The 24,970-nt window shown below is 45.1% G+C and overlaps 1 protein-coding gene across 3 annotated transcripts in view; it reads left to right on the plus strand.

Annotated features, from left to right (window-relative positions):
• Positions 1-5,404: 5,404 nt before the first annotated feature.
• LOC144983688 (protein NLRC3-like) overlaps positions 5,405-24,970 on the plus strand; it is a 28,368-nt gene continuing 8,802 nt past the window's right edge. The window contains exons 1-6 of one of the 3 annotated variants that reach the window (XM_078930777.1): positions 5,405-5,869; positions 5,997-7,836; positions 7,932-8,105; positions 10,895-11,071; positions 13,519-13,692; positions 20,023-20,249. In XM_078930777.1, coding sequence (XP_078786903.1) covers positions 5,833-5,869; positions 5,997-7,836; positions 7,932-8,105; positions 10,895-11,071; positions 13,519-13,692; positions 20,023-20,113 — 2,493 coding nt within the window. In that variant the 5' untranslated portion in view covers positions 5,405-5,832 and the 3' untranslated portion in view covers positions 20,114-20,249. Of the gene's footprint in view, positions 5,870-5,996; positions 7,837-7,931; positions 8,106-10,894; positions 11,072-13,518; positions 13,693-20,022; positions 20,250-24,970 lie in introns of those variants that run through there. The other 2 variants (XM_078930782.1, XM_078930774.1) reach the window with 2 other exon arrangements.

Here is a 24,970-nt window from a genome sequence, read left to right on the forward strand (position 1 = left end):
CGATACCCCTGTGCAATGGGCTGGAAGGTGGAGTAACAGCTGCCAAGATGCTGTTCATAGAGAGGCTCGGGGGTGTTCATCCCGATAAGCACAGGAGATGAGGACTCAGAACGAGCATCCGGAACAACAAGAGCAAGCGTTGGCACATCCATTTCCACTCCTGGGAAGTCCTTAGGAAAAGTGATGTCCAGTTCCACATAACCTAAATATGGCACTGACTGTCCTGCTGCACCTTCAACCTGGAGGTTGAAAGTGCTGTGTAGTGGCTTCACAGGCTGGTGGCTCAGATATTGATTATAGAATGACACTGGAATTGTCGTCACCTGCGAGCCGGTGTCAAGGAGGCAGTTGCATAAATGTTCATCAGTCTCCACCACAGCAGCATTTTGAACCATTAAGGCCCTTTGGTAGTCTGGTGGGCGTGGTGGTCTTTGATTCAGCTTCACTCATCTCCGCACACTTCACAGTCTCTTTCTCTTTGGGACAAGTTTGTTCCATATTGGTTCCCATTTGCCCCTCAATAGGAACCCCGACTAGTTTAACTGACTGTTTGTGAACGTGGGTTGTTGTTTCTGGCAAACTGTTTCTTTTTGCGGGCAACCAGAGCACTATTTGGTTCATTTTGGCACTGGGGACGAATGTGACCATCTTCACCACACCTAAAACAGAACCCAGGTTTGCGTTGGGCAGGTGTGGACTTCCGGGATGCAGGCTGTTTGCTGTATTCTGCTTTGGAACAGGAGTTGGTTGGAGGCTGGCCTTTGTTAGCCGTTAACAATGCCAGTTGTCGCTGTACTTCAGCAAGTTGTTCTGCCAGCTGCTGGGTTATGCTGGTTAGTGCAGCAACTGCTCCTCCCTCACAACCAGTCTCAACCTGAGCCAACTGCACATGGGTGGTTGCTTTCTGTCTGACGGCCCCGAGGTGATGTTTCATTCTTTGGATCTTTGTCGCCTCCCGATCCTCTTCAGTCCGAAGAAGCAGCAACAGTTCATTGAATGTTGATGGGTTCAACTTCCTTTGCTTCAGTTGGAGTTCAGAAATTAAGGAGCTGTCCCAGCACCCCCGGCAGAATTGATTTATAAAGTGTTTGTTGGCATCAATGTCCTTAACTCCACCCCTTTTTGCAGTTGCATTCAGTGCCACTTGGAGTATATGCAGATTGGAGGATGGCTTTTCTCCATTGTTTTGGAAAGTGTCCATAAATTTGGCAAAAAGTTCATCACCACCTTGTACAGTGCCACAAGCAGAGTCGAGAGTGTCCAGATAAACTAAAGGCAAGGCGTCTGTGCACATCAGCTGCTGGTGGCAGGAGGCTGTCGACAATCTTCAGAGAACGCTGGAGGTCTGAGATTGACGGGTCCCGCAGCATTAAGTCCACTCCTGACCGTCGGGTATCATAATTATGAAGGTAAAAATGTGTCAAAAAGAATGCACTTGTGAATTTGATTTGAGAACTTGTAATATAGAATCTGAATACTTGTGCATCAAAAATCTGCATCTGTGTGTAAAAATCTTCTGCTGTGAACTGACAAATTTCCATTTGCATGTGTTCATTTAGAGTTACAACTTCAAATCTGTGATAACAACTGCTCAAATGTGCTTTTGCGTGTGCTCGAATCTGCTGCCGCAAATCACAGGTGCGCTACAACTGCGCTCTGACTTCTGACACATTCCTTGCGAGAAACTTCTGTCAAAAGTGATCTGTGTCCGAAAATGGAACTAGGGGGGGGGAGGGAGGGTAAGAGGAGGCGGAGTCAACCAATCAGAGTGCATGATTCGGAGAACTTGGTCAAGTTAGAAAGATCTTCACAGATTCACACTTCCTGCTTCAATAACTCTTCTGATAAACGTTCAAATGTGACAGCAAGTCTCTCAATCATTTTGTATGAACACAGAGAGTGAACTAAAAATGCATTTCTACAGAAAAACTTAGTTTTGTCCTGCATTTTAATGAGAAATGATTTCTTCGTGCTTTAAATGCAGACATGCAGCTAGACGGCTGCGAACGGACAGGATCAGGAAGATGATCATCTGTGTTGTAGCAGGACAACAGGGCCAGGGCTATGAGCAGCTTTATTATAAATCATATGGATAAACATTTGAAAAAAATATATTAGATTAGATAAACGCGTTCTCCGCGACATTCCAGGCGACGGCGCGGCGGCGCGCGGCTGTGGCGGACTCAGCCCGCTGAGGAACGGCTGGGTATGCGCGACAGGTGTGCTCCCCCGTCGGTCAGCGGGATCCTCGCTTCTTCTTTCCTCCGCTGAGCGAGGGCGTAGACCTCGCCGTCTGTCAGCGGGATCCCTGCTTCTTATTTCCTCCGGAGCTCGGCGGCTGCCCGCTGAGCGAGGGCATATAGCGCGGTGTCACACCGCTGCCAGCCGCCGAGCTCCGCGGAGGAAGGAGAGGCCGAAGGAGAGACCGAGGGTCCCGCTGGACGAGCGCGGAGCACCCGCGAGCGAGAGGCGTGCTCCGCCGACGGTCAGCGGGATCTTCGTTTCTTCTTTCCTCCGCGGAGCTCGGCGTCTGGCCGCGGTGTCGCGTACCAGCGACACGCTACGCCCTCGCTCAGGCAGCGGCCAGCCGTTCCTCAGCGGGCTGAGTCCGCCACAGCCGCGCGCCGCCCCCTGGAAAATCGCGGAGAACGCATTTATCTAATCTAATATTTTTTTTCAAATGTTTATCCATATGATTTATAATAAAGCTGCTCATAGCCCTGGCCCTGTTGTCCTGCTACAACAAAGATGATCATCTTCCTGATCCTGTCCGTTCGCAGCCGTCTAGCTGCATGTCTGCATTTAAAGCACGAAGAGATCATTTCTCGTTAAAATGCAGGAGAAAACTAAGTTTTTCTGTAGAAATGCATTTTTAGTTCACTCTCTGTGTTCATACAAAATGATTGAGAGACTTGCTGTCACATTTGAATGTTTATCAGAAGAGTTATTGAAGCAGGAAGTGTGAATCTGTGAAGATCTTTCTAACTTGACCAAGTTCTCCGAATCCAGCACTCTGATTGGTTGACTCCGCCTCCTCTTACCCTCCCTCCCCCCCTATGTCCACTTTCGGACACAGATCAGTTTAGACACAAGTTTCTCGCAAGGAATGTGTCAGAAGTCAGAGCGCAGTTGTAGCGCACCTGTGATTTGCGGCAGCAGATTCGAGCACACGCAGAAGCACATTTGAGCAGTTGTAATCACAGATTTGAAGTTGTAACTCTAAATGAACACATGCAAATGGAAATTTGTCAGTTCACAGCAGAAGATTTTTACACACAGATGCAGATTTTTGATGCACAAGTATTCAGATTCTATATTACAAGTTCTCAAATCAAATTCACAAGTGCATTCTTTTTGACACATTTTTACCTTCATACATAATCTGCCTCATGCGCTGGTCTCTGCAGTCGTCCTGAAAACACTTTCAGTTTCTGTGGGAAAACATTTGCCTCGCTCTTCACTATGTGCTCCACCACATAGCGCTGGACTTCAGGTGGGTTGAAATCTGGGGTGGTGGTAGACGCTCTCTCTCCGGGCTCTGTAGTATGCTGCCAAGATGCGGGGTGTGGGTTACTTTTTGCTAGGAAAGGTGAAGTCTCCTGTGGTGGGATAATGGAGGTTGGTGGTCTTGCTGATGGTTTTGGGGCGGTACAATGGCCTTGAGGTCTGCAGGCAGGCTCTACTCCTCAGCAACACGGTGGATCTCGGCGACGGACCGTCCAATCTGAGCCATTGTAACTTTTAGCACTTTAGCAAAGTCCATACCAGAGAGTTTTGCAACATTTTGCAGGTCTGTCAGATAAGACTACGTTTTACTTTTTGCAATGTATTCTGCATAAACCGTGGACAATTCAGAAATTAGGCATGTTTCCATTTTTTTCAGAAGAACTAAATGTATACGGTAGACTGTGCCGTAAATCAACTATTTTGTACCGCTGTTAAATTCAATAATAAGCGACCCTTCAAATTCTGAACACGATTCCGATATCATTTCAGTTCTGTCAACACGTCCATATTGTTCCAAAAAGTCGATAAATTCTTCAGCACCTATTGTTTCAGTGACTGATATGCCTTCAACTATTACACTGTTTGGTATTTTAATTCCCAAGTTCATAAACACATCCATGATGACACAATAATGTTGCAGATGAAAATAAATTCAAATTACCGCACAGTGTGGGTTAAGACACTTCCTACTCCCTCCTAGCTAGCTCGCCACTTTTTATATGTATGTAGATACTTATAAATTAAGATTTCATTGAGAGTTTGAGTTTAGGCTAGTATCTGAAAATCTTTGGTTCTTCTCAGGGAGGGAGGTGAAGGGCCCAAACAAAACACAAAGACAAAGATAATGGCTATGGTGCAAAAAGTGAAATTTAATATAGTTAACCCCAAAAGACATTTACAATATATACACAAGCTGTTCACAATGTTTTAAAGATAAACAGTTCATGAGTTCCAAAACAGCTGATCGGTGCAATTCCAGAATTTAATCCGGGTTTTATTGTCCAGGAAGAACAGAACAGGTGCACTGTGCCTTTGGTAAAGGCAAGGTGAGGTATTAAATGGGGAGAGGACAGTGCTGCTGCGCCTCTTACCACACAGGTTCCAGGCGATTCCAGGCAGCTCACCATCAAAAGGAAGGAATCAACATAGAAACGGAGATGGAACCTGGCCAGATCCCTCTTAAATCGAACAGTAGCTCCAACTAGCTTCCAGCGACAGTCTGTACTGCGCCATTTTTAAAGAGGCACGAAAAGTCACGTGGGAATTACCGGAACCGCGCAAGTCTCGCGATAGCTCGTAAGCAGCCGGACAGAACGGAAAGAGGGAGGGCAGGAGAACAGAAAATGGCTGAAAATCACCCGGGTTACACTAGTCCGGTAAGATGTTACAGAGTTTTGTTTAAAGTTTAGATAGCAGACGGCTATAGGAGATGCAGCCAGCCACAGCAGATCAGCAACAGCCAGAGCATGGATGACAGGAAGTGGCTATGTGACCCGGATGTTAATAAAGGGAACTGGCCCCACCAAAATGAGAGCGCCCAGGTGTTCCAAATCTGGTAATGCAAGTGGGGCACTGATCCGGGTTACACTGAACTGACTTAAATTGTTGAATTGATTAGTAGAACTTAGATTATAGAGTTATTACAACTTGAAAGATTGTGTTAAGTCAAAAACCTTAAGTTGGATTTATTACAGTGGACATGGGGGCAGCAGAGACATGAACCAGCCTTTGGCTCCAAGACAGTCTAGACACTTCAGTGACTCTGTAGACATGGACAGAGAGGTGTTGATATGATCCATTGGTTTGCTGTTCTCCATCTGAACTGTGAACTAGAACATTCTAGCTGTGACATGACTCTAGTTAGTTTGGTTTCAACCTACCAGTACTGACAGAATGGAGCTGATTGCTGCTGATTCTCCACAGACTGGACCAGCAGAGCTCAGAGACTCCCAGTGGTCCGTCTGTCCAGCAGCATCAAACACAGCTGGACTCCATCTTTCTGGTCTGTACATGAACAACAACTACTTTCCCATCATTCTGTCCACAGTCGTCTCCATGCTGCACTTTGCAGACCAGTGGATTGTCAGAGTGTCCAACATGGAGCTGATGTTTGGCTCCATGACTTCACTCTGATTGGCTCATTCATCTGGAATTCTGTTGCAGCTGCTGGAGGACAACATTGTCACTTTTGTCAAGAAGGAGCTGAAGAAGATCCAGAAGCTTCTGAGTCACAGGGAGGAAGAGGAGGAGCTGGAGGCTGAAGATGAAGAGCAGAGGAGCAGCAGAGAGTCACTGCTGAAGATCACAGTGAACTTTCTGAGGAAAATGAAGCAGGAGGAGCTGGCTGATGGACTGCAGAGCAGTAAGAGGATTTCTCTGAAGGTTTCAGCTGCTGAGAAATGAAGATTTCCTGATGTCTCAACAGGGATTCAAACCCTCATCATTCAGGGCTGCAGAGACTTGATTTACTGTTTGTTGTCTTCATTCAGGATCTGCTGCTGCAGTTTGTCGACATGAAGTCCAATCTGGTCTGAAGAAGAAGTTCCAGTGTGTGTTTGAGGGGATGGCTAAAGCAGGAAGCCCAACCCTTCTGAATGAGATCTACACAGAGCTCTTCATCACAGAGGGAGGAAGAGGAGAGCTGAATGAAGAACATGAGGTCAGACAGATTGAAGCAGCATCCAGGAAAGCAGACAGAGCAGAAACAAGCATCAGACAAGAAGAGCTCTTCCAACTCCCAGCTGGAAGACCAGAACCAATCAGAACCGTGATGACTAAGGGAGTGGCTGGCATCGGGAAAACAGTCTTAACACAGAAGTTCACTCTGGACTGGGCTGAAGGCAAAGCCCACCAGAACCTCCACTTCACATTTTTATTCACTTTCAGACAGCTGAATGTGCTGAAAGAGGAGAAGTTCAGCTTGGTGGAACTTGTTCATCACTTCTTCCCTGAAACCAAACAAGCAGGAATCTGCAGCTTTGAAGACTTCCAGGTCCTCTTCATCTTTGATGGTCTGGATGAGAGTCGACTTCCTCTGGACTTCCACAAGACTCAGATCCTGAAGAACCCTAGAAAGTCCACCTCAGTGGCTGATCTGCTGACAAACCTCATCAGGGGGAACCTGCTTCCCTCTGCTCTCCTCTGGATAACCACACGACCTGCAGCAGCCAATCAGATCCCTCCAGGATATGTTGACATGGTGACAGAGGTCAGAGGGTTCAATGATCCACATAAGGAGGAGTACTTCAGGAAGAGGTTCAGAGATGAAGAGCAGGCCAGCAGGATCATCTCCCACATCCAGAGATCCAGAAGCCTCCACATCATGTGCCACATCCCAGTCTTCTGCTGGATCACTGCTACAGTTCTGGAGGATCTGCTGAAGAGCAGAGGAAGAGGAGAGCTGCCCAAGAGCCTGACTGAGATGTACATCCACTTCCTGGTGGTTCAGGCCAAAGTCCAGAAGGTCAAGTATGATGGAGGAGCTGAGACAGATCCTCACTGGAGTCCAGAGAGCAGGAAGATGATGGAGTCTCTGGGAAAACTGGCTTTTGAGCAGCTGCAGAAAGGAAACCTGATCTTCTATGAATCCGACCTGACAGAGTGTGGCATCGATATCAGAGCAGCCTCAGTGTACTCAGGAGTGTTCACACAGGTCTTTAGAGAGGAGAGAGGCCTGTACCAGGACAAGGTCTTCTGCTTCATCCATCTGAGTGTTCAGGAGTTTCTGGCTGCTCTTCATGTCCACCTGACCTTCATCACCTCCAAACTCAACCTGATGAAGGGAAAACAGAAAAAGTCTTGGTTTTCTTGTCTTTCTAAAACCAGTCGAGTCCAGTTCTACCAGTGTGCTGTGAAGAAGGCCTTACAGAGTCCAAACGGACACCTGGACTTGTTCCTCCGCTTCCTCCTGGGTCTTTCACTGCAGACCAATCAGAGTCTCCTACGAGGTCTGCTGACTCAGACAGGAAGTAGCTCACAGACCAATCAGGAAACAGTCCAGTTCATCAAGAAGAAGATCAGTGAGGATCTGTCTGCAGAGAGAAGCATCAACCTGTTCCACTGTCTGAATGAACTGAATGATGGATCTCTAGTGGGGGAGATCCAACAGTTCCTGAAGTCAGGATGGCTCTCCACAGAAAAGCTGTCTCGTCTTCGTAGGTCAGAATATATCTCCACGTATAAACTGTCTCCTGCTCAGTGGTCTGCTCTGGTCTTCATCCTACTGTCATCAGGAGAAGATCTGGAAGAGTTTGACCTGCAGAAATACTGTGGTTCAGAGGAGGCTCTTCAGAGGCTGCTGCCAGTGGTCAAAGCCTCCACCAAAGCTCTGTAAGAACTCTCATGAAAATCACCTTCAGTGAACAAATGAATCTGATGGAAACATGAAAGATTCAATAACTGCTGTCTGTCTTTGTTTTCTGCAGACTGATAGGCTGTAATCTGTCAGAGAGAAGCTGTGCAGCTCTGTCCTCAGTTCTCAGCTCTCAGTCCTCCAGACTCAGACTTCTGGACCTGAGTAACAACAACCTGCAGGATTCAGGAGTGAAGCTACTGTCAGCCGGACTGGAGAGTCCAGACTGTAAACTGGAGACTCTCAGGTCAGCTTTCATTCAAATGTTGATTCTCTACAGTCTTTTTCAACCAGTGTGCTGTGAGAGATGATCAGATGTGCTGCTGGAAATGACTCATTTTTACTGATTTACAAACATTTACCATCACCAGAATATCAGCTCCATGTTCATCAAATAGGTCCATGTTTCACTCTGACGCTTTTGTGGAGCTCTTTGTAGTAGAAATACACCGGATCTCTCAGCATCTTCCATGTCTTTTATAAGGAGGGCGAGAAAAACTTTTGACGGGAGCTCCTCCCACACACGGTGGTAGCGTCAGATTTAGAAACACACTTTTGGACGAACGTCCAGCAGCCACTTTGATAGGTGGAGATGAATCTGACGCGGGTTAAAAAAAAGTGGAGGACATGAATGAAGTGGGAGAAAAGAGAAGGAGGGGAGGACCACGGCACACGTCTTTGAAGAACTGAGACTAATGATCCGTATGGATCACGGATCATCCGTGCTCCCCAAGTAGTTTCCCGCGGGATCCAGTGTCAGAGCGCGTAAACGTGATCAAAAAGTACAGTTGCTTTACAAAAACATAAATCACCGTTTAGAAAGAATGTCATTTTGTTTGGTTTGGTGAGGTTTACATGAAAGTGCATTTAACAACCTGGAGGGAGAAACGGCTATCTGGACACATTTTCAACTCATTTAGTTGAACATTATTATTAAATAATGCAGCATCAATTGTTTTGTGGTTCAATTATTCCAAAAAATGCTGGTGAGATCATGGAGGGACTGTACATCAATACAGACCACAGAGATTCTCTTTTTAGTTTTGGTTGCTGGTGTGCCGCAGGATTTTTGTCAAGTCAAAAGTGAACCTTGACTGAAAAAAGGTGGAAAACCACTGATCTACAAGAAGTTGAGTCTGGTTTTCTGTGATTTAGGAGAAAGTGTCAGATAGACGTCACTGATGAAGAAACAGCAGTAGATAGAAGAAAAACATCAGTTCAATTCAAAACCCCAGCTGGGTCTCATCTGATGACTTTTTTTCTGGCATGTTTTTCCACACCAGACTAAATAGGATAACCTAAATCCATCCAGGGGTTGATATCTGGGAGAAGTTCATGTTCTGTGTTCTTGAAAGAAATCAGGAATCCATCCCAGAAGTGCAGATTTCAATGGAAAAACAGTTGCAGCAGATTTCTGAGCCACAGAGCAGCAGCTCCTCATGCAGAGATATGAAGAGGTCAACCTGCAGCAGACTGACAGGTCTTTCCCACAGACCTGGTTCTGGTTCTTCTTCAGAACCCAGCCTGGATCAGAAACAGCTCTTTCATTAGACTGGTTTCTGGTTCTTGTTCCTGGTGCTTAAACAGACACTAAATCTTTGCTGGATAAGAGTGAAGAACCTCTGCAGGTAGTTTCTGGATGAGGCTGGGGGCGGGGCTACCTGGCCAGAGAAAGGTTTAAACCAGGGGTCAGCAACGTTTGTGACACAAAGTGTCAGTTTGACATTTTCTCCAGAACAACTGTGGCGTCACCAACAAAAATGTGAACTCTGATACAAATAAATACAGAAACATTTCCAATAGATCTGACATTTACTGTCATTCACAAACAGCAGCTCAAAAATGTTTAAAAGTTATTTTGGAATTAACTCTAAAAAGTACTTTCATAACAATATTGCACAAGGAAAATCACAAGGTCAAAGTTGAAATAGTACTGCAACTATGTTTGAAACCCAAAGTACTGCATTTGTGTCTGTCAGACCTACAGCAATAGGATTGGATACTTCAGAAAAAATACCATCAATATTTTTAAAAACGTCACTACAATTAAAATGAAAAAATAAGAATATTTAGTCTTATTAATCATTTGCTACATTACAAGAAAGAGCCTGAGGAACTTAATTTAATTTGAGTCTGTCATGGTGCTTGTATTGCATGTAAAATTATGTTTGATCATTATAGTTATATTATATACAGTTATATACATTTTCCACAATTGGACAGCATCATTCTTTTTTTATTGGAGTGGTGATCAGTCTTAGTATTCATTTTTAAACTTGTTGACATTTGTCAGAACAGACAGAAAGTCTGGGTTTAACCTGTTCCACCATGTCTCTGTCTTTCTATGGCAAGTAAAAGGTATCAGAAATCACCAGGACAAGTGGCGTAAAAAAACTGGTTTTTAAGAACATTTTAAAAGTAGAAAATAATTTACATCCGTCTTGTGTTGTCCTAAGACGGATGTAAAAAGCTGCGTTTTATCACGTTCAAACCACACGTCAAGAACGGAGATCTGATGTGTCACATATGGGCATCAAAAAAGCTGTAATGTTAATGAATCCATAGTTGTCTGCTATGGTCTAGTGATTAAAAAGCTGTACTTTATGTTTTTATCATGTGGAAATTATGAGTTTGACTCCACAGGATACACAAATGTTGGTTATTTTTTCTTTTGCTGACTTTTAGTGACATAATTATATTTATTTGTAGACACTAAACCCCACCCTGCCTCTGGTGGAGGGGGGGTGCCAGTGTTGAGCAGCAGAGCCACCTTCAGTTTCTGAATGGGAAAGTGACTGGAAAGAGCTTTGTTCATGTTTTTGGGTCAAAGTCATAAAGGAAATTGCTAAACAGCCCCCCTCCCATGCATAACGCATTTTCATTTCCAGGTCTTCATGATTTTTCCTCCAAAATCTCTCCTGAAAATGTCATCTGTCAGTGTCTCATCAGGGCGGGTCCCACCTGACTGAATGGACCAAGTTCCTGGACCTCCAGCTGCATCACTGCTCCTGAACACACTTTTCTGTCTGATTGCAGGTTGAAGGACTGTAGTTTGTCAGAGATCAGCTGTAAAGTTCTGATCTCAGCTCTGAAGAAAAACCCGTCCAATCTGACAGAACTGGACCTGAGCGGGAACCAGAACCTGCAGGATTCTGGAGTTCTTCATCTGTGTGGTTTTCTGGAGAGTCCAGACTGCAGACTGCAGACTCTGAGGTTAGACTCCATGTTTCAGTTGTGTTCACATCAATATGATGAGTCCAGATGACTGACTGATGACATGACTACAGAGTGATGACTTGTCAGCGTATTCATACTAAAATCAATTATTTGTGAGAAATTCCATCTTTAAAAGTTTTTATATAGGTTTTTACATTTTAAGAGATATGACTCATAATAAAGGTGCTCAAATAAAGGTTCACTCTTACCTCTCTGGTCGCACCCAATTTATTCAATTAAAACAGTTCACTTCCCATACAGTTCCTGTCACTACAGGTGTTCCCCAGGGCTCCGTCCTGGGACCCCTGCTATTTATCATCTAGCTTCTCCCTCTTGGTCAAATCTTCCTTAAATACAAGATTAACTTCCATTGTTATGCAGACGATACTCAGCTCTACATCTCCACCAAGCCAAATTCCTCTCTACCTCCCACTTCCCTCACTGACTGCCTTCTTGCAATAAAGTCCTGGTTCACTACTAATTTCTTAAAACTAAACAATGATAAAACTGAACTTCTCCTGATCGGCACCAAATCCGTTATAAACAGTCCAGAACTTCTCAATTCCCTTTGAAACCTCCTCCATTTCCCCCTCCCCTCAGGTTAAGAGTCTGGGTGTCATCTTCGACAGCACCCTCTCTTTTTATAGATTATACCAAGCAACAATCTCTCTCCACTCTGGCGCATATTCTGTCGCCTCCCCTTTTATTACGTTTGTTGGGTTTTCCCTAAGCTACATATGCGCTGAGCTCCAAGGAGGGGAAACAGATCAAACACAGCTGCAGCGCTATCAGAAACATTAATTGGCACATGTCCATCCTTCCACAGTTTTCTCACATCACTTTCGGACCTGCAAAGCCTTTTCTCAGGGATAAACTAACTCAGAGCGTCCTCCAACTCATTCTAGACACAGCTAAAACAGGTTCTCAGGAGAATGCTGGAAAGACACAAAGATAATCGTTTTCTCCCAAGGATGTCACCTCCACCTTCCTGTGAAACAGAGTTCAAATTCATGTTATTTTATCTATAAAGCACCTTTCATGTCAAACAGACAGCTCAAGGTGCCTCCATAAAAAACAAACAAGAATACAATAAAACGAATCCCCACACGTGTAATAAAATGAATAAATAAGCCCCTCATAATAAAATAAACAAAAACAAGCAAAAATCAAAGAGAAATGACAGAGCTAAAGAAAAGAGAACCCAGAAGGCGCCGTCCGCCCTGTCCTCCTGTTGGCCGGGGTGTCAGCATCTAAGCAGCACAGGCACAACTCATCCCCAGCACCTCCCGCCCCAGAGACCCCCAACCCCCAGGCCCAGTGCACCCAACATGGGCACACCAGGCCCTTCAGCCCAAAGGAGCCGGAACAATAGATGCCAGAGGACAAGCATGGCCAAAATCTCTGTGAGCCCGAACACTAACACCCCAGCCAAGGGGGAGAAAACACTTGTAAACAGTTTAAGATGTAAAAGTAATAAAATAAGAAAGATTAAATATGAAAAGAGGTCAAATATGAAAATATTAATTAAAATTAAATAAGATGATTTAGTGCATATAAAAGTCTAAAATATAAATCAGAATAAGTTAAGACATAAAAGGACTAAAAGGCAAATAAATAAATATGTGATAAAATAGCATATAAAAAATAAGAGTAAAAATCACACATATGAGATCTAATTAAAAGCTGAGTTAAATAGATGAGTCTTTAGTTTCTTTTTAAAAACCTCAACAGTGGATGAGGCCTTCACATCCTCAGGCTGTTCCACAGACGAGGTCCGTATTGTCTGAGCGAGGCCTTTTTTTTGCATGTTTACAGAAGTGTGTGTGGACACACACACACTTCTGCAAACATGATTATAGCAGCTATATAGGTAAGTAATGCATAAAATATGCAAATATAAGATAACTTCTATACATTAGTCCAACACTCCTTCCCCTAGTTCCATTATCGGATACAGATCAGTTTTGAAAAAAGTTTCTCGCAAGGAATGTGTCAGAAGTCAGAGTGCAGGTGTAGAGACAGCAGCTTCAGGCTGAAGCTCATTTGAGCAGTTGTAATCACAGATTGGAGGTTGAAACACTAAATGAACACATGTTAATTGGAATTTGCCAGTTCATAGCAAAAGCTTTTGTACACACAGATACAGATTTTTGGTGCACAAGTTCTCACATCAAATCTACTAACTCGTCCTTTAGACACATTATTATCTTCAGCATTTTCATTTAACTCAATATGTTATAATCAATATAAAAATAAATTGCTAACCCCCCCATGCATAATGCATTTTCATTTCCAGGTGGTCATGATTTTTTATCCAAAATCTCTCCTGAAAATGTCATCTGTCAGTGTCTCATCAGGGCGGGTCCCACCTGACTGAATGGACCAAGTTCCTGGACCTCCAGCTGCATCACTGCTCCTGAACACACTTTTCTGTCTGATTGCAGGTTGAAGGACTGCCGTTTGTCAGAGATCAGCTGTAAAGTTCTGGTCTCAGCTCTGAAGAAAAACCCGTCCAATCTGACAGAACTGGACCTGAGCATAAACAAACTGCAGGATCCAGGAGTTCTTCATCTGTGTGGTTTTCTGGAGAGTCCAGACTGCCGACTGCAGAATCTGAGGTCAGATTCCATGTTTCAGTTGTGTTCACATCAATATGATGAGTCCAGATGACTGACTGATGACATGACTACAGAGTGATGACTGACCCCCCCATTCCCACCTTACCGTATGCTGCTGCTGAGACTCTGAGGTTCCTTTTTCTCTTTTTTCAGAGGTTCTCTTGTAGATCTAGTCTGACAAAAATCCTGTCCAAAGAGGAATGTTTTCAGTCTTACTTTGAATGTAAAACTGTCTGCTTCTCTTCCATGAGCTGGGAGTTTATTCCAGAAAACAGGGGCTTGGTGGCTAAACGCTCTACCTCCAACCGTACTTTTACTAATTCTAGGAACCACAAGCAGTCCTGCATTAAGTGAGTGAAGTGTTCTGATTGGATGGTAAGGCACTATGAGGTCTTTGATATAGGATGGGGTCATACCATGTAAGGCCTTATAGGTTAACAGGAGGATCTTGAACTTGATTCTAGAATCAACTGGGACTGACATAGCTGTGAGTAATCAGGAGATGTCCCCTCAGTGCCCTACCCGCCAATTTTAACTGCACCCCCTTAGTGCACACACCATTTACTCCTCAAAATATACATTCAAACAAACACACACAGACACACACCCTCACTAACACACACGCACACAGTCATGTCGCAAGGAAGGCTGGACCTTGGACCATCTGTCCCCTACCCCATCCCTGGTGGGGCGTGCGGGGCCCTTGGCGGCGGCGGCCGTGTCCCCTGCGTGCCGGTTTCCTGGGCCCGGCGGTGCTCTCCCCACGCAGGGAGAGGGATCCCTGAGCTTTCTGGCAAGCCCAGAAACCGGGGATCATATTACACCTGAGCCGGAGATGTCTGTGTCCCTGCGGGGTGGGTTCTGGTCCTTGCCGCCGGGTGCTGGGCCTCGCCAATTTCCATCTGTGGCAGAGCCTGGTCGGGCCATGTCTACAACAACCCTTGTGGGCCCCCCTTCTCTCTGGGGTGCCCTTCTCCTGGGCGGGGGGCGGCTGCCCCCTGTCTTGCACCTCCCTGGACCATCTGTGGCCCTGGTGGGTGGCTGCCTGGAGCGCGGAGCGGGTCTCCCTTGGGGGGTCCTGGCTCGTACCTGGGGTTGGGGCGGGGGGATGCCCAGAACTCCTGGGTGGTGATGGGGTGCTCGTCTGGGGCTGTGGGTGCCCTTCTCAGGTGGGGCCCTGCGTTGGGCTCTTCCGGCGCGGCAGGGGGGCTGCTCTCCTGGTTGGGCTGGGGCGCTCTCTTTCCCCCCATACCTCCCTGCTCTCTGGCTCTGGGGGCCTCGCGGCGGTCCTGCTGGCCCTGGCCTGGGTGGCGGGCGTGGGCGCCCGGGGGCGGTTGTTCTCTGCCTGCTTGCTGCCACGTGGCGTTGGGGGCTTCTGGCTGCCGCGGCTGCTGTGTCGGGGGTCTGGGTGTGGGGGTGGCTGGTTGCTCCCCCTCCTGCTTTCCACATTCCATGATCCATTTTAGAAGAACATAAACACTTAACTGAGCACAGGTGTTAGCTCACCTTTGCACTAACAAATTGCGTGAATGAATGAAATATCTCACACTAGTTGGCTTGTAGGCATAAGTATGCGTGTGTGAACACTATCTGTATTATGTACATGTTGACATGTGGACATTTTTGCAGCTAACAGGTGTGTTTATAACATTTGAGTGTGTGTGTGGACAGGCCCCGCCCCTTTGAGATTTGTATTCTATCTGTACCTTAGCGTACTGATAAACATCCAGTAGCTTGTTGCTTTATCCTGCTTCATGGTTTTACCCCCCTCTCCCCTCCTAAGATCACCCTCCTATCCCCCTCTTTCTAACATCCCTCTCTCTTCTCCCCTTCTTTTCCTTTTCCGTCTGGTCCAACAAAAAAGAATTTCAAAAATAATTAAAATGAATAAAGTCTGGCCTCGATTACAAAAGGCGTTTATTCAGACAAACCTCTGGTTTGTCAGAAGATTCATAACCGCTGTTGTAAAAGTAAAATATGTCCAACACAAGAGGCCTTCAGCTTTCATCTGTCTGCCCAGCTGTTGAACAGGACAAGTTAAAGGCTGAACGCAGAGGTGCGGGCTCTGCTGAAACACAGGAATGCTGCGTTCCAGTCAGGTGACAAGGTGGCACTCAGAGCAGCAAGAAGGGAGCTGCATGCTGGGGTGAGGAGGGCCAAGGCCGCCTATGCTCAGAGGATTCAGGGACACTTTACGTCGAATGACCCTCGGAGTATGTGGAAGGGCATTAAGTGCATCACAGATTACAACACCAGAGATGCACAATGTCCTGAGGACCCCTCTCTACCAGACGCACTCAACCTCTTCTACTCCCGCTTTGAGGACTCCAACACCGCCCCTCCCAGCACCAAACTCACCATCCCACCTGGCGAAGAGCCTTTCAGTGTGACGCCCGCTGAGGTGAGGAGGACCCTCCAGAGGATCAACCCTCACAAAGCTGCTGGACCCGACAACATCCCTGGACGGGTGCTGAAGGACTGTGCACACCAGCTCACAGAGGTGCTGACAGACATCTTCAACACCTCCCTGATGCAGGCAGTGGTCCCCACCTGCCTGAAAACCGCCACCATCATTCCAATACCCAAATCATCCACAGTGACAGGTCTGAATGACTATCGGCCGGTTGCCCTGACACCGATAGTCATGAAATGTTTCGAAAAACTGGTTATGACCCGCATCACAGAATCCATGGACATCACCAAGGACCTGCACCAATACGCATACAGGTCAAACCGATCCACAGAGGACGCCATCTCCTCTGTGGTCCACACAACCCTCACCCACCTAGAGAACAAGAACACGTACGTTCGACTGCTCTTCGTGGACTTCACATCAGCTTTTAACACCATCATCCCGCAGACCCTCACCCAGAAACTAAACACACTTGGACTGAACCCCACTCTGTGCAACTGGGTCTTGGACTTCCTGACAGACAGACCGCAGTCTGTAAAAATCCGCAACGTCTCCCCCTCCCCGATCACCCTCAGCACGGGCTCCCCCCAGGGCTGTGTGCTGAGCCCCCTCCTGTTCACCCTGCTGACGCACGACTGCACAGCGAGTCACCCCAGCTGTCTGATCGTGAAGTTTGCGGATGACACAGCTGTGGTTGGACGCATCTCCAACAACGATGAGTCTGACTACAGGCAGGAGGTGGAACATCTGGAGAGCTGGTGCAGAGACAACAACCTCTGCATCAATGGGAAGAAGACCAAGGAGATGAAAGTGGATTTTAGGAAGGACAGATGCCCCCCTCCCCCCATTCACATCGGAGGGGACGTGGTGGAAGTGGTTTCCAGCTTCAGGTATCTGGGCGTGCACATCTCCAGCGACCTCACCTGGAGCACCAACACCTCCTGCCTGGTCAAGAAGGCACACCGGCGCCTTTATTTCCTGAGGAGGCTCAAGCGAGCTGGGATGGGGATCCCAGTCCTGACCTCCTTCTACAGGTGTGTGGTGGAGAGCGTCATGACCTCCTGCATCACGGTGTGGCACGGCAGCTGCTCTGCGGCAGAGAGGAAAGCTCTGCAACGAGTGACCAAAGCTGCACAGAGGACTGTGGGCTGCAGCCTGCCGTCCACCACTGACATCTATACGACCAGATGCAGGAAACGGGCCTCTCGCATCCTGAAAGACCCCACCCACCCCTCACACCCTCTGTTCTCCCTGCTCCCCTCAGGCAGGAGGCTGAGGAGCATAAAGAGCAGGACCACCAGACTGAGGAACAGTTTCTTTCCTGAAGCAGTCAGACTGCTTAACTCCGGTTGATCACTGCACCCCCCCCCCCCCTCTATGGACAACAAGCTAATTCCCAAGTGCAATATCACAGGGCTGTGCAATACTTAACATAAAATACTGTGCAATTTGAAAAAAAAAAAAATACTTCTGTGCAATACTCATCAGGAACCACACCATAACAGACTGATATTTTACTGACATTATTATTGATATATATTATTTATGTCTGAATGTAAACGGCTGGCCCGGGACCAGAGAGCCTAATTTCGTTTTATCATGATAAAATGACAATAAAGTTTCCTGATTCCTGATTCATTCCTGATTCCTGAAAAAAAAAAACTATCTGAACTACTTCAGCAGCAGTCCTGGTCATGAGTTCTTCAGGGCCAAACCGCCAATCCCAGTTCTTTTGGAAATCTGGACTCATTGTGGATTTCTCTGGAACACAGAGGAGGATTTCCGGTTCTAAAGGTTCTGAACAGGGTTCTGTTCATTTAGCTTTGCTGTTGGAAAATTCTACAATGTCTCTTTGATGGGTTTTCATGAATCAGCAACTTTGTTTTCATGAATCAGCAATTATGTTTTCATGAATCATCAATTTTGTTTTCATGAATCAACAACTTTGTTTTTATGAATCAGCAACTTTGTTTTCATGAATCTTCATTCTCTGTAAGATATCTGCAGGGGGTTTAAACTTTCTATATTCTCTTGATTTGTGTCAGATCCATTAAAATGGGATCCAGATTTTCCTATTGAAGATTTTTTTACCCATAATTCAAAGTGATATTCAATCCTCAGTGAACAATTTACTTTACAATGTGATGATGTCATTTGAAAATTTATTTTACAATATAAGATTCAAGATGAAGAAATACTATTTAATCTGACATTTTAGAAATCAAAGCTTTAAATCAAAGTAAAATTATTGGATGTTATGTTTGTTAGGTTCATAATTCAGATGAAAACCATTTAACAATTATCAGTTCTATTTCTATTTTAATAATTTATTAAATCTACTGCATTTTCATTCACCTTTATGTTTTCAGGTTAAAGTCCATTAGAAATTGCAACCCCCCCATCCAAACCTCCTGTTCTGTTGGATTTTCCCACATTTGGTGGTCTGCAGACCTCGGATGCACTGAATTTCATTGAACAGTGTGAAAACTATCTTGACCTTAGACCCTTGTCAAATCACGAACTATTAGGAGCCCTGTCCGCAGTCCTGAAGGGACCCGCTTTAAGCTGGTGGAAAGCCACTAAACCTGTTGTACATGATTGGTTGACATTCAAGGAGGCTTTTTTATCCGCTTTCCTGCCAACTGATTATTTAAGTGAAGTGGAAGAGCAATTAAGAACAATTGTGCCGAGGCCGAAGCAGTGTTTACGTCACTTTGCCTATGACTATAGGGCTTTGTGTCTGAAGTGGAAACGAGACATGACAGAAGAAAAGATAGTTCGGCGGACACTTAATAACATCAACCCGAGGTGGCCGTCTGTCTGCGTGGGAACGTTTCATCGGTAGCCCAGCTGGTAAAAATAGGTTCAATGGCAGAGGAGATCAGACGGAGAGTGGGGTTGCATAAGGCTAGACAAGCTAGGTACTATAACCAATGGAGGAAAGATGCGCACTTTCTCCCGGGTAACCTAGACCTATCAAAGACCTATCATGGGTTAAGGCCTTAGTAGCCTTCGGCGTGAGGGGGGACTATGTGACAGTCACATAAATGTATCATATTTTCTGTATTTTACACCCTGTGAGGTGAAGAGGTCCTATGTTTTCCTTTTATTTTAGTGTATGTGTGTATTTTGTGTATTGGTGTACCGGGGATGCCGCTGACGTCACCCTTCACAGCTGATGCGATATCAGCTGGGGGTGCGTTAACTCACGGCATGGCTTCCGGGTTAAAAAGGGACAGACAAGGTGGGCTGAAGGCTAAGAAGAGTCACAAACTCTGACAAGACGGAAAGGGAGACTACAAGGGCCCTTCCAAGGAGCAAGTACTCACCGAATACCTCGGAAACCGACCAACGGGAGTTACAGAGGAGGATCTGACGTGGACCTTTCCAAATTCTGCTGCGGGGATTATTATTAATTTCTTTTGGGGATGGACGTGGCTGGAAAGTGACCAAGAGCAAAATGAGACTCACTGACATTAACCCGAAGGACGGGGTGAGATCATTTCAGTTTTTATCTGTTTCTTTTGACTTTGGGAGGGATTCTTATATTGGAGCGCTTCTGCGCATGCAGGTGGAGGACGCTAGACGGACAATAGGGTGTCATTGTAAATGCAGGCACGGACCTATATGTAAACATCGGGAGAGCGATTCATGGAGTGTGACTGGGATCAATGAATTGTTAGGGTTAAAGAACATATCTTGATTTAATTGGTTGTACATTTGTTCATTTGTGTTCTATAATCAACCCGCGACAATTATCGTAAGACTCTAAATGAACTGTAGAGTGTTACAAACTCTCCTGAAAATGTCATCTGTCAGTGTCTCGTCAGGGCGGGTCCCACCTGACTGAATGGACCAAGTTCCTGGACCTCCAGCTGCATCACTGCTCCTGAACACACTTTTCTGTCTGATTGCAGGTTGATGAACTGCAGTTTGTCAAAGATCAGCTGTAAAGTTCTGGTCTCAGCTCTGAAGAAAAACCCGTCCAATCTGACAGAACCTGAATAAAGAACCTGAATTGCGGAGTTCTTCATCTGTGTGGTTTTCTGGAGAGTCCAGACTGCAGACTGCAGACTCTGAGGTCAGACTCCATGTTTCAGTTGTGTTCACATCAATATGATGACAAAGTTGTGTTAGGACTGAACTGCAGAGTGATGACTGACCCCCCCCATTCCCACCTTACCGTATGCTGCTGCTGAGACTCTGAGGCTCCTTTTTCTCTTTCTTCATAGGTTCTCATGTAGATCTAGTCTGACAATAATCCTGTCCACAGAGGAATGTTTTCAGTCTAACTTTGAATGTAGAAACTGTGTCGGCCTCTCTTCCATGAGCTGGGAGTTTATTCCAGAAAACAGGGGCTTGGTGGCTAAACGCTCTACCTCCAGCTGTACTTAGACTAATTCTAGGAACCACAAGCAGTCCTGCATTTAGTGAGTGAAGTGTTCTGATTGGATGGTAAGGCACTATGAGGATGGGGTCATTCCATGTAAGGCCTTATAGGTTAACAGGAGGATCTTGAACTAGGGTTGTGTCGATGGATGATACCATCGTCCATCGTGATGGGTGAGTGGCATTACGCTGGAGAGACACCATCGTGATGCCACGCCCCCGCCACGTTGCGAGTCGACACCATAAGCCACAGTTACATGTGCAAAATATCTTAATCGGATCTATGGTCGAATTAGAATCCAACCCTGTACATGAGCCCTGAAAAATGTTTTCAGAATATAACAAACGTACCATGGGTCACATTTTCGGTCGTAATAAATCATTCGCACATGCGCAGTAGGGTTTGAAAAACCGGGAGAGGATATCGGTTCCGCCGAGCGGCTATATACATTGATATTTCACACTCCGCAAAAGCCATACCATAACCATACGGATCACAGGCCCCGGTTCTGCACAGACGTGTGCCGCGGACCCCCAACCCCCCAATCCCCCCTCCACGCACTTCATTTAATCTGTATTATGTAATCCTATTTATGACTTGGACGTGTCTGACCACAAGGTTATTTCATTAAAAGTAGCATTGGCTCACCAACATCAAAACACAAAACGGAAAATATATTTCAGGAACTTCAAAAACATTGACCATGCAGCCATTCAAGAGGATATACAAAAACTCTGCCATCACCACTCACCTCAGTTAATGAATCTGTTGATCATTACAATTCTACACTTCATAACATTCTGCAATCCAATTCACCCCTGAAATCAAGAACCGTCTCTTTCACTAGATCAGCCCCGTGGTACAAAGAGGAACTGCGTATTCTTAAAAGACTTGGACGAGCCATGGAACGGAGACTCGTAAAAAACAACTTGGCAGTACACAAACAGGCCCATCGAGACCATCAAAAACTCTACTGCAGGGGTCGGGAACCTTTTTTGCAGAGAGAGCCATAAACGCCACATATTTTTAAATGTAACTTCGAAAGAGCCATACAATAATGTAGTGTCCCTTTCCCACACTGAGGCACGGAGACTTAACCTCTTTTAAGGTTCTTTATTCTGGTTACTGCAGACCACAACAAACGCCGTACAATTAATTCAGCAACTTCTGAATCTCTCCAGCGAGATGAGAGCGCTTCTCCCAACTTTATATTCCCCTGCTCCCGCTCCAGCCCTCCCATTTCCCTTATTCGGCCCATAGCTGAACCCCATTGGTCCAAATTACCTAACAACAGGCTGAGCGACAGAACTGAGGGCCAATCAGATCTCTGCTTGATGCGTTCCAGAACTCCAGAACTTATAACGCGGCCTAACAGCCAAGTTAAACTCAGTCTGCGACAATATGTTTAAAACTAAATATACAAATGAATGTGTGCATTTGATGTAATTTCAACATTTTTAAAGTACAATAAGTCTGTGGATTCTTTTCAATAACATTGTTATGCTGTTGCTAATAAATGACGAGTATTTCTCGTGGTAGTTTTGCTGATTGTCTTGTCTGGTTGATACGTGGTGAGTTTCTGCTTCACGCAGGCGTTGAGACGTTAAACGTGATCTTAGGTTGGTCTGAATGTTCTTTAGATGTGACAAAGACTGCTCACATGCAGACGGGGAGCCAGACACACACGCCACAGTGAGTGACAGGCAGCGGGTTTTACGTTTTTACAATCCCTGCGCGATTCACCTGCTGCCGGTCTCCACAACCCCTCACCCCCACCCTCTGCTTTCTTCCTCACACATCCCGTCTCCGCAACTGCGCGCTCTTTCTCAGAGACGGGAGCGCGCAGTTTTAGGCACGGCAATTCACAGGTTTTCATCTGGCACAAACTCTGTGAAATAATAGATAATAGTAAACTGAAAGTGCTGGCGCAGATTTCTCTCTCTAAGCACCGCTACTACTGCGCGCCTCTGGCATCGCGCCGAGGACTGGTCTAATAAAAAAAAAAAGTATAATTAAAGATTTGTCTGCGAGCCACATGTGACCATCAAAAGAGCCATATATGGCTCGCGAGCCATAGGTTCCCGACCCCTGGTCTACTGTATAGCCCTTACAATAGCCAGGTCTAAGTTCTATTCCCACAAGATCAATAGCAACACTGGAAATTCAAAACAGCTGTTTTCCACCATACACTCTCTGCTTAAGCCCCCCACACTTACCCATAGTGATGCTAGTGTCAGCAGCTGTGATAGATTCATGGATTTTTTCACCAAAAAAATATCTTCCATAAGATCTAACTTGCTGCCCACTACCACTATTCCCACCTCATCTGCAAACCCGACTGTACCAACAGCTCCAAGGACCCCTTCTGAATTCACATCCACTACACAGAAAGAGGTTGAGGCCATCTTGAGGACTATGAAATTCTCAACCTGCTCACTTGACCCCCTCCCAACAGCCCTGATCAAAGTATCAGTCCAATTATCACAACTATAATTAACCAATCATTACAAGCTGGTCATGTTCCCCTTGCTCTCAAAACTGCTTTTATAAGACCACACTTAAAAAAGCCTGCACTGGACCCTGATAACTTGGCAAACTACAGACCCATCTCCAACCTACCATTCCTGTCCAAGGTTCTTGAAAAAGTTGTCGCTGCTCAGCTCCACCATCATCTCTCAACGCACAGCTTATATGAAAAATTTCAGTCTGGTTTCCGGCCAGCTCACAGTACAGAGACAGCCCTGGTCCGAGTCATGAATGACCTACTCATCATCATGAATGACCAGGGCTCCCCATCTCTACTCTTCCTTCTGGACCTATCAGCTGCATTTGACACTGTGGATCACGGCATTCTCCTTAACTGTCTTCATACTACTGTTGGACTCTCTGGGAACATATTCAACTGGTTTAAATCAGCAAGCTACGGTTGTAGCTGTGGCTACAACCGTAGCTTACCATCACCAAGTATGAATGAGGAGTGAATGAATAATGGACACAATGTAAGCGCTTTGGGTGTCTTGAAAAGCGCAGATAAATCCAATCCATTATTATTATTATCTCACAAACAGGACAGAATATGTGGCTCTGGGGACTGCTAAATCTCACACACACACAGTCCCCTGCAGAGTTCCTCAAGGCTCTGTTCTTGGACCTTCACTCTTTACCATCTACATATCTCCACTTGGACAAATCATTCGTAAACACAACATCTCATTCCACTGTTACGCCGATGACACACAGTTATGTGTAAAAATGGATTCCACTCCCACCCTAACTTCTTCTGCCCTCCAGGCATGTCTCGAGGAGATAGAGGCATGGATGGCTGAAAACTCTCTCCAATTCAACAGCAACAAAACTGAAGCCATATTTTGATTTGATTTGATTTGATTTATTGATTTATTTCAAGCATTGTAGTCAAAGCAATAATAAAAAAATAAAAAAAATTTACACATTTATCAAACTCATTACAGAAATGATGAAATGCATAGATTAAAAAGACAGAAAACAAAACAAAAATGTCACTTAAATCACATTTGCTTAATTAAATACAGTGATCATTAACTGAAGTATAAGTAGAGTTTGATTTATTGCTTGAAAAGGAGTGGGAAGAAGCAAGCTTATATAATCCCACCCCTACTGAGTTCATTCATTTGATAGTTTTACAGTGTTTTAAATCCGGTTCTGATCAGATAGATTCTCCTCAAGTAACAAAATCCAGTGCCTAGAAATGATTGAACTTCAGAAAACATTCATTCATGATTTCAGTAAACAGTAACGATACCGATATGTAATAATAATTGATTATCATTAGAACACATGATAAGATTAAACCAGAAATTATTGCTACACATTGCAGATCAAGTAAATAAAATCAATAGCTTATTGATTGTAATTTAAACATTTCAGTAATCATTATTGCACATTACAATGTAACACTCATTGGTTGTAATTAAAAGAGCTTTGATTATTTCACCACAATCAAGTTCACACATGTATTTGGAATTATTCCAACACCTGTTGATCCTTAAATCTTCTTATCTTCATATCCTGAAATAAGAGTTTCTTTATACATTTTCTTGAATATTTGAATATTTGAACATTGTTTTAGCTCATTACTTAAACTGTTCCAAAGTTTAGTGCCACACACCGACACACAAAAACTTCTCTTTGTGGTTCTTATCAATTTGATCTTGAAGTTCCTACATCCCCTCAGTCTGTAGCCTCCTTCATTTTCTAAGAACTGTTTTTGGATGTTGGATGGTAACAATTTCCAGCTGGCTCTGTACAAAAGTTGCGCAGTGTAAAAATCAACAAGGTCATACAGTATTAAAAGTCTTGATTGATAAAATAGATTGTTCGTATGATCAAGATATCCGGCTTTATGTACAACTCTGACGGCTCGTTTTTGAAGTAGGAAGAGAGGATGTAGTGAGCTCTTGTAATTATTACCCCAAAGTTCTATACAGTAGGTGAAA

This window comes from Oryzias latipes, chromosome 2 (genome assembly GCF_053564925.1).
Source record: "Oryzias latipes strain Hd-rR chromosome 2, Olatipes_Hd-rR_3.1".
In the NCBI taxonomy this organism is placed as follows: domain Eukaryota; kingdom Metazoa; phylum Chordata; class Actinopteri; order Beloniformes; family Adrianichthyidae; genus Oryzias; species Oryzias latipes.